At 38.0% G+C, this 10806-nt stretch overlaps 1 protein-coding gene across 1 annotated transcript in view; it reads right to left on the bottom strand.

Annotated features, from left to right (window-relative positions):
• Positions 1-1412: 1412 nt before the first annotated feature.
• IQCM (IQ motif containing M) overlaps positions 1413-10806 on the bottom strand; it is a 106282-nt gene continuing 96888 nt past the window's right edge. Inside the window, 1 exon segment of the mRNA XM_050896410.1 lies at positions 1413-1534. Coding sequence (XP_050752367.1) covers positions 1413-1534 — 122 coding nt within the window.

Here is a 10806-nt window from a genome sequence, read left to right as displayed (position 1 = left end):
TACTTATAAGGTCAAAAGCACGGCAGAAGAATTTTTAGAAAATAGTAGAAATATAATAATAGAAAATTTTAGTTAATAATAAAAAATTATAGGAAAGAAGAAATAACAGAAAATAATAATAATTAAAATATTGAAAAAGACTGAAACAGGCAAAGGGGAACACATGTACCTTCCTTCTAGTAGTTGGACGGAACCAGAGTACATGTCCCACAGCAGCATCTATTCAGATTATTTTTTACATTTGTGTTAAAAAGGATGAAGGAAAGCAGAGAAGAAGCCTTCCAATTACCCTACTATTTCCACTGAGAGAAAGCAGGCAGAATCCATGCAGCTGCAGAAAACACTTCAACTCTTCTCCAAATTTTCTTCTGCACCTAAGTTACCCTCAAAGCTGCAGTATCAGTTGTTCATATGCAACATGCTTTTGCCTTCAAACCAATCAATCAGCAGGAGAGTGGTTAACTGATAACCTGGTAGGTCATTTTTAATCTCAGAAATGATAATCAATTGACTTCCTTCTGCCAGATGCTTAAGCACCTTGTTTTTGGCAGAAGGGGCATGAACAGCTGGGGATGGATGGGTGGAAACCCCTAAAGGGCATCAGCTGGCAGTAGACAGACACTTCTCCCTAAGCAGCACATTTATTTCAGAGGGTCCCCATTGCCTCTCACCTCCAGGTGGGCTGGATGCTGAACCAGCTGCTGGTGTGCCTGTGCGGCAACAGGGAAAAAAACTCTGAAAATAATATCCCTGTGAAAATAATATCCCTTAACGATTTTCTTGCATCAGTTGTCAGCTGTGCTTACAGGACAAAAGAAACAAGCCCTGCCTGCAATCCTCAATACTTGCCTCCATGTTGCACAACAGATTTATGCCAGTTTCAGGGACAGAGGTACCACTGCACCCATTAGGAAAAATTAGAGGTGCCATTTACTTGGCATTACATTTAGGCCCCAAATTCTGAAATATTTGCTGAATTTTTAGAGGGATGTTGCCTCTGAATTTACAGGAAGACTGTCAGAATAAAGATTTGTCCCTTATACAGGTTAAAGAAAAAAGACCTAAAAAAAGAAACCCACGGGCTTATATGTTGCCCTAGGAAGGTTATTGGCTAGTACAATTTTACATTTTTCTTATCAACTGACTATATTGTAGTGTATTGATCTTTGAATCCATTATGTACATTGCACACTGATTCACCCTATCATATGCAAATTGATACATATGTTTTAAAAAATGGTCTAAAATTATGTGACCTGCTGGATTTTCACATTTATTTTTATGTCCTCATTAAGAAGTTCTTCAACATGAAGGAGTCCTGTGTCCTGCTTACTCTCAGATGTAATATTCTTCCCATACAAAAGAGTGTCTCTACACTGGAACCTGATTTCTAAAGACTTCACCAGCTACTTTCATGCAGTGGCACCAGAAATACTGATCAGAGAGCTGATTTTCTTTTCCACTCTCATTGAAGAAGTTGCTAATGCAGCTGACACTTGAAAATCAGCTTTCTTTGACATTTGATGGGAAAATGCTGCAAAAAAAGAGAAACATTTATTAATTAGAAGTGTATCAGAAGTTTAATAATTAGAAGTTTGACAACAAAGGCCAATAACATTTCAACACCAAAACCCCCAAATTCTACATTATTCGGAGAAGACTGATAAATGTCTTTTCCCAGCTGAGATTATTCAGAAAACTTAGGATGAATTTTCAGACTGTTTCAAGGAGACCAAGCTCATATTCTAAAGAAACAATTTATTAGCAAGAGTAACTTGACCTGACTCTGTTCCATTTGCAAGCAAAGCTCAGTTCAAGTGTCCAAGTAAGATGTGAAGTTGCTAAGTTATTCCTAGTTTCAGTTACTGGATTCCCCTAAGTCAGTAAGTTTGCAGGCCACGTAGAACTGTTATCCATGTGATCAAAGAGAAATTACTGCTCTTTTGGATTACTCTTGATTCTTTATATCTTTTTAAATTTATAAACCTCATAACACAGCCTTAATTTGGCCATGCTATAACATACAGTTTTTTAGTTTCAGCATTTGTTAACGCAGTTGCTCAGCAACATTTTTTATTTTTTAGAAAAGGAAAAGTTGAGCCAGATATGTAAAATGCAATCCTTACAGGAAGAACTATTTTTAACATTTTATGAAGCAAAATAAAAGAAAAGGAAGATATTTACCATGTGGTCCTGTAACTCCAGGAATCTCCCTATTTTATTTATTCTGGCCTGAAGTGGGGCCTTGTTTTGGTGTATAGTAGAGGAATGGGAGAGCTTGCTTAAGAAATTTTTCTCATCCTGACCAAGCCAAGGAAGAAAAATATCACCAGCACACGACAAAAGGAAAGACTTATTAGCACCCATCAAGAGGGAAGAAAAAGGGGACCAAAAATACACTCCTGTACATCAGCCAGTCATACCTACAGAAGGATATAAGAGTTGACACAGAAGCTCCTAAGTACTAACACTTTACTTCCCCGAAACCGAACACTTTTTTGTAATCTTTATGTCCCCTGGAGAAACACTCCTACAATGCAAGTGAAAGGGGAGTGTTAGGGAGCCAGGTATGACTGCATTAGGCACACAGGGTCACACTTCACATGCTTCACCAAGAATAGAAAAATACATATTTTTACAATTAAAAGATAAGCTCACAGTAAGAGGAGGAAGAAATACTGCTTTCTGTACTGCAGTCATAAAGCAGCCCCTTACCAACTCAGCTTGTTGTACAGAAGTGCCTCACACAGTAAATACTCATTTGAAAATAGGACCAACACCATCCAGAGCTATGTTCTTGGTATGTATTTTGGCTTGCTTTAAAGTAAAATAAAATAACATATATTTAGCTTTAAAATGGCACATATTTGGCACAGTTTTGATGAATAGGAGTTTACCATGTGGATATTACTTTCTACAGAAAATAGACTATTCAAAAGAAATAACAAGAGCAGGATGCTTTCTAATACGTTCCAAAAGTAGAGAAAACAAACACATACACAGAGACAAACAAACAAACAAACAAAGGACTTTGTTCCACAAATACGTTCACATGTGAGAAAACAGCACTTCACTGCCTCCATGCCAGTTGTTATTTTTGCAGGAAGGAGGACCGATTCACTTCTGACAAGACTAGGATTAATGCCATCGGAGTAGCAGGTAGTCAAATGACTTCTACAGATGTAAAACAACTTTTTCTTTTTTCTTTTAAAACTGTCATTAGAACAATAGAGGATTCAAAGGATGCACACAGACACATGCACGCACACCCCGATTTCATGCATTTAACCAGTACCACACCATTGAAGAAGATTGGGTCAACAAGTCCCACAAATCCCATTATTGCTGGTGGTGAACTTGCAGGGTGAGATTGGCAGGAGGCTTTGTGTTGCAGACAGACTTTGTGGGGCAGGTTAGGGACTAGGCAGGAAATGAAGAGCTGTTTAAAGCGTTTTCCTTCCGGCATCACTCAGGTCAACGCAGCCAACACCATTTTGGCCACTGTGTTACTCCTGCCGTGTCTTGATGTCGAGCATGTTCCTTATGAATCCTCTTAAAAGATGATTTGCACCTTTAACATTCTGACTGAGCAATGCAGTCCTCAGTGATGGTCTCCAACTGGAAAATACAATTGGAATCACTGGAGAATAATTATAAAGAGTATAGAAAGAAACAATTGCCAAGAACATTTATATTATTATTTCAAAGTCTAACCAAGTCTCTCCTCCACCAGTAGTGAAAACAAGAAGACAGGCAGAGAATAACAACAGAAGGGATAAGAAAGAGAAGCAGCTGGAAGAAATAAGCAGGAAGCCCCAGAATGGAAACTCTCTTGGCAGGATCTGTGGAAAATAGACCCATATCCATAGAGCTGAACTGTATAAAATAATCCATTACCAAATAAAGATTTAAATAATACACATATTTAAACTTTGCTATTACCTATTCTGCTCAAGTAAAGAAAAAAAATGGACCTTTGATAGTTTAGAGAACAGTCCAAATAAGAAGGGTCAAGTGAAATTGATTTCTTCCTCTGCATAGTGCACTTGGTCTCTTCAGGTTTTGCACATGGAGACTGTCTCACCAAAACTCTCCTTGTTAGATAGAGCATTTGTTGCTTCTCAAAGTCTCATCAGCACTGAGATGTGTCAGAAGTGTGACTGGGTAGTGGGAAGTACAGGAAACAACAGCAGAAGTATTTCATTAAAAAAAAACCCAAGAACCATCATGTTGTTGAACCAACAAAAAACTGACCACACAGAGTATCTTTCACAATTACTCCTCAAGATACTTATAGAGCAGATAAACAAGAAGCTGCCATAAGCCAGCTCTCCAAGATAAATCCATGCTACCTAAAAATTAACTTGTAGTGTTCACACATGAAGCAGTACCAGTATACTGCACAGCAGAGGCAGTCACTTTACAACTTCTTAATGACACATTGCGATGAGATACTGATACTGAATATTTTTCCTATGGGAAAAAAAAATCAGGAAAGTCTAAAACAGATCATTTAAGTGGATTGGTTTTGACGTGTCCATTTCTGCAACTGTTCATTGCTTTTCATAAATGCCTCAAACACACTTTGTGACTGTGGTAGTGCACTGTAACAGATTGCCTCAGTCATCCGCCTCAGTTTCCTCACCTTGAAAGTTAGGATAATACTGAACCCTTTCGCAACTGTGAATTATCAACTATTTTTTTAAAAGCTATAGAAAAATTATGTATCGCTTGGTGTTAAAACTGCAGCAGCAAATATACGTGTTACATTGGTCAGCATCAGAGGTACAGCAGCCTAACTCACCCTGGGCAGTTACCCTGAACTGAATAAAGGCAGAATTGTACGACTTACTTTGTCACACGGTCGGCTGCAAATTTAACTGCAAGTTCTAGTCACAGAGGAAAGATGAACTACAAATGATTCTTAAGGGAAAGCATTTTTAGGTAGTATGACAAATACAGATATTCAGATTTTGCATAGCTGGCCGCTAAAAACTGCTGAAATTGAAGATGAAATCAAGCATAACCTGGAACACTGGAAGGTAAAGCAAACACGGTCAGTTTGGATCCTTCCCCAAGAAGGAAGCTATAGGCTGAAATCTTGAGTGGTACCTCTCTTGAGCTTCCTAGCTAATTCTTGTTATCATGAATGAATCATATTTAAGTTGATTTTCAATATTAAGATATTAAGTGCATTAGAGAAGCATAAGTCACCCTGCCTGTTTAGATGGATGCTATTGCATCTGTTTACTGCCATTAGACATTAAAAGTACAGTTATAGTCATTAAAAAGGACTATGAAGACATGCCATTTTATTTTTGAACCACTGCTGTTCCTGTAACTACTTACGATCATAACTATTTATTTTTATTAAAAAAATATTTTCTTGGGTTTTTTCTTTTTTACTTCTTTCCTTTTTCACTTCAGCTCTTTGCAGAAGCAATGGAGCTATAAAACCAGCCTCAGTCCTATGCTGGCTCAAGCTAACAGCAATATTGTAAAGTAAGTTTCTGTTGCAAAAAATTCATTAAAAGCAAAGATGACAGCTTGACTTTCAGATCATAGGCAGAGTTACAGGGCTGGCATGTAAAGAAAAAAATCATATTCTTATTGGATATGAAATTCTCTGAGATAATAAATATGGAAACCTGTAATGACATTTTCGGCCAGTCTCCTGAATATAACTAATCATCACGTAGTCTGCTGTTTCACAACCTTGGCTGCAATTTACTGTTCTACATAAGCAGATTTCCCAACTCACCACACTGGCAACACAAATAAAAAGTGAGATGTACAGAGGGATGTGAACAATGGGAAAAAGCAAAGAATTCTAGCGGAAATACAGAGATGGATGAGCATTAGAAAGCTTAGACCTTTTGTCTACTTTTGTTAGCTAAATTTGGGGTTGAGAAGAGAGGGCTGGCCCTCACCCATGAGGAATGGCATTGCCCCACAGAGGGTCAGGGGAAAGGGTGCCAGCCCATGGAAACACAGCCTCACCTTGACTTCAGCGCAGCACCAATAACCCAAAGTTCAGGAGTGTTGCCTGCCTCCAATGAAAAAAAGGTTCCTCTACCTTAAACATGTGTTTCAAAGTTGGCAAATCCAATGTAACAGCACTTGGAGAAAGGCAACTGGAGTGACCCGAGTCTCTGAAAGCTCCTGAGAGACAAATATGGTAATTTTAGAAGAAGCCTGTACTTAAAACCAATTTCAAATTCACAAAGTTTGAATACATACAGTGTTATGTAAGTGACGTAAAGTCATGGGATCCTCTTAAAATATGATTTTATGATTCTATGATCCTCTTAAAATACATGCAGTTGAGTACCAGTGCTCTCACTGTCCAGTTCCCCCAATGGGTCCAATGATTACTATGTGTATAAGATTGCATTATGATCTAGCAGCTTGCAAAAGATGGTGTATCAAATAATTCATTATTATTTTAAATCCAGAAGAACAAAAGCTGGAAGAATGTAATTTCAAAATGAGTAGAAGTGACAAAAGAAAACAACAAACAATAAAAGACAAATGATACTGAAATATTAGCTAAGTTACAAACTTGAAAATATTCTGTTCTATTTTCTTTACATGTAATACGAAGCTGCTTCATCATGTCTCCATTAGCACCTCCCATATCTTAGCTACAGTATATGTATGCTGATATGGGATTGTGTTCTGTGCATTATGGCTGGTTATATATTTCTCAAAAGTTAATCCACTTTGAAATTTATTAAGCAGTAAAACTAAAATTCTATTAACCTTAATGGGATTTACACGAGGGAATTCACACTTAATATGGATGCAACACTGATGCTTAAAACTGTTGCCAGGAAAAAAAAGACAGGCTTAGTGTAGTTAAAGCAAAGCCATCACATTTTCTATTTATGTAGTCCTTCACAAGGGTAATCCTCTGTGTATTAAGGAGAGAAGAAAAAGCCACAGACTGGTTAGTATTTAAGCTTCTCAGATGCCAAGTGAGATAACTGCATTTGCCAATAAAGGGTGGTCTTATTGGTGTGGGACTAATAAACATTGGTAGAAGGATGGGAAGGCATTATCTTCAGTTTTCTTATGGGTCCTGAAAGTGCTATTGCTCACATTTTCTACTGTATAATGCTGTACAATAACACTGCTGTTGGAATACGTTCCCTGTAATATAATATACATGTAATATAAAGAATACAAATTCACATTCTCCCTGTACCAGCCATTCCTCACAACCAAACTAAAGTAAAACTCCTGAGATTTTTCTCAAGAAAATATTCATCTCTATTGTTTCCAGGGTAAAATTAATTGTGGACTAGCTTCTAAATCATCTAGTTAACACGTGGGAGATGATTGACTTCATTTGGAAAGGCTGAGTAATCTCTGAGTATGTGATCCTGAATTCAGTTTTCCAAGAAGAAATTTATCGGATGCAAAGTACCAAAATGCAAGACAGCTGAAGAGCTGAGATTTCAATGGGAGAGAACAGGAGGTTCTGCATTTTGTTCAAAGGGGACCACTTAACGGTGGGTACATCAGAGTGAGGGCTGCATAGAAAAGCATAGGGACCCTGGGGCTTGATGCCTCACCTGTGCCGGGGGGAATGGCATTTGGAGCAGACCCTGCTGCAGGAGTGACAGCAGAAGCTGGAGAGCATTTTGGCTCCTGCAGGTACAACTGTAGGACTCCCTGGGCTTTCAAGCTTTGTGGGGTGACACGCAGGAGCTGTAACAAGCAGTTAACTCTTCTGAGGATGGCCACAGTTAAGAAGTTGTCTTTGAAGTGGTTTCATGAGTTTCAAAGTGGCACGTCAGACACATTTTGGGTGCTCATGTGATAGAAAGGTTGAGTTATTTGTCCTGGCATTTTGTCCTAGTTTCACTCAAAGCAAGCAACGTTACCCAGGTGGTATCTTGCCCTAGCAGCCTTATATACCAGTCCCAATGAAAACATTTGTAATATTGAGGTCTAATCTTCTGCAGAATAAAATCAAATAAAAGCGCTTGGAACAATCATGAAGGAATTAGAAAAAGAAAATCTTGCGTAAATTACTAGAAACATCTCTGACTTCACAAGGTTCCTAATTTGAATTCCCTGACATAAAAATAGCAGCCTGAAAAAAAAACTACTGAAACAATGCTGTAGTACAAATAAATTGGTACTTTTAGAATAAATCCCATTGTAAATGCACTTGGATATACTGACATTAACATAACAGTCTGAAATGATGAAAAATAATCACTTCCTTCCTTATACTACTTTTCTTTCATTAGGAATTAAATATTCACAAAATAAAGCCTTTCTCATGCTCTTAGCATCTTTGCTCTTCTTTGACAATGCAACCCTGATACCCTAACACTAACATAAAGCTTTCTAATACAGATTTGAAGCTAGAAGTCTGGTTTGTTATTCCATTCATGTCATTCTGCCCAGAAGCATTTTGAAGACAACCATTTTAAAGCCAGTAAAGTTGAGTTCCTCTCTGTGCAACATGATCTGCTGTGTCAACATTCTTCATTAGCTAAGATAAACTATGCAAAAATCTGAAAATGAAATTAGATGGTGCAGAGATGAATTTAATGGTAACTATCTTCTGAACACAGAGATAATTTGATTTTGTTCTTACAGTAAGCTTTCTCATACATAGAATCAGAGCCAGGCTATGTACTGTGAATCTAAGCCTGGATCTTTTCTCTCCATGTGAGTAGAGGGTTCATTTGCAAGGGCATTTGCATTTGAAGATTTGGGGCTTCTGTATTTTGGATTGCGTTCTCCTTTTCATCACATAATTGCAATAATAGAAGCATGACAGAAAGTGATTCGTCTTTACATATGTGTGCCAGGAATCTTGAAACGGTGATTGATTTTGGTCGTAGCAACTGGTCTTCCTAGAAAAAAGAACAGGAAGCACAGGAAAAAAGCCCTGAGCTAATCTTTTAATAAAATGTCTGAGAATGGACAGTCAGGTACCCTAATCTTCGTTTGAAAAACCACTTGATACAGCATGAAATAGAAGAGATTTTTTTCATAAGCCCACCAAACTTAATGGAACCTTTCCCTGACATCCAAAACCATAGGATCAAGGCTGGTATCTGTAAGCAGCAACCTGTCAGACCAGTGGGGGCTTGGAGCCTTTCAGCATCGCAGCACACAAACACGCTAGCTACGGACTGCAACAAAGAGGCAGGACTAGGCATGAACCCACTAATGGTTTCGGTACTGGCTGCCAATGCAGAACATGCCAGCTTCTCATCAGAGCATAAACTCACTTGTTGATGGCCTAGATCACATGGGCAGGCCAAGTGCCTGTGTGGTGGGTGAGGTCTCCACTGACTTGCTGCTCTCGCAGAGGAGCATTCAGGTTCCCACCAAACTCCTTTAATACTAAGTTTAATACCTAGTCCCACATTGGATATGAACAAGTAGCTCCCCACAGTGGCTGCACTCTCCAACCAGGGGTTAGAAATGGTGTCTACATACCTATCTGGTTCAGAAAAGCAGATTAGCCATCCCACAAAGCTTTCTCTTGTACTCTCTAACATGCAGGGTGAGAAAACTGAATACCTCTGAATATTTATGCCATAGTCCCTTGCGGTGCATTGAACTTCACGCTAAGATCATTGAAACAAATACTGCATTGCTCATCTTGTATTTCCATTTTTTGTAGTGATACTGAGGGATATTTTACATTCAAATGCTATCTGTCTTGAATTAATGAGGATAAGAAGCATGCAGCACATTGCTACGTATTTTCAGTAGCCCTTATGTTGTTTTCACCCTGTGAATGTTCTTGAGGGGAAATATACCACAAGAAAAGACATATATGAAAGGAAAAAGTAGTTATACTGAGTTCTCTCTCCCTTCCTACTCATATATCTGTCTTTATTCTTTCTGTAAAATATCCACATGGCTGATGGGCCACATGAGAAAGGATAGAGAGAAATACTGAGCAAGAAAAAAATAAATTGAAAAGGTTTATTTCCCTTAAAAAACTGCAGCAAATGGAGAACAGGCACCATAATTCTTTCCTAATATTCTAAATTCTTTACCGTCTCCAATCATATTCAGTGAGGACACAGCCACTGCATCTGTACTTCCTTGCTAATTTATTATGCTACACCATGCTCCAGTAAGCAGCTTCCCCAAAATGTCCAGATCAGGCATCAGTCTGGATCAACACAGATCCAACCATAAAGTCGTGCTGCTAAAACCCACATACCAGGAAATGGAGGTGCGAACAGGTTCATGCACATGGATGCAGGAATTCAGAAGACCAGTAATCTGGACAACCACAGATAGGACATTTGTAGGCTGACTGTCCAAGACCAGTTTATTTTCTGCTTTATTTCCTGATTCACCAGTCATGTTTTTATATATGTGTGTGTGTGTGCATGCGCAACATACGCACATACACACATATATGTGTAAGTATATATACATGATCTTTTCTTCTCAAGTTTGTACCTATATTACCCTCAAATATACAATTAAATTATTAGAAGATTCACTGTATTATTTAAAACACTACTTACAAGTTTCTATACATTTCATTGCATCCCTTTTTAAAGAAATTCATGAAATTATTTTTACATAGCATTGCAATTAATTTTAGTTGAATAGTCAACGTTAAAGGAATTAATATTTAACAGATTTCTGCAATCTGTCCAAGACTGTTTGCTAAAGAACAATATCATTTCTACTGCTGCATTTGAAGCAAGAATTCCTTGAACTCTGAGAAACTGAGAAAATTAGGATTTCACAACAGAATATTAGTTCATGTCCTCATACAATGCTCCTGAAACATGCAAACATAGCCAC

This window comes from Gymnogyps californianus, chromosome 4 (genome assembly GCF_018139145.2).
Source record: "Gymnogyps californianus isolate 813 chromosome 4, ASM1813914v2, whole genome shotgun sequence".
NCBI lineage: Eukaryota > Metazoa > Chordata > Aves > Accipitriformes > Cathartidae > Gymnogyps > Gymnogyps californianus.
The sequence above is the reverse complement of the archived record's forward strand: the minus strand, read 5'-3'. Positions and strand labels throughout refer to the sequence as shown.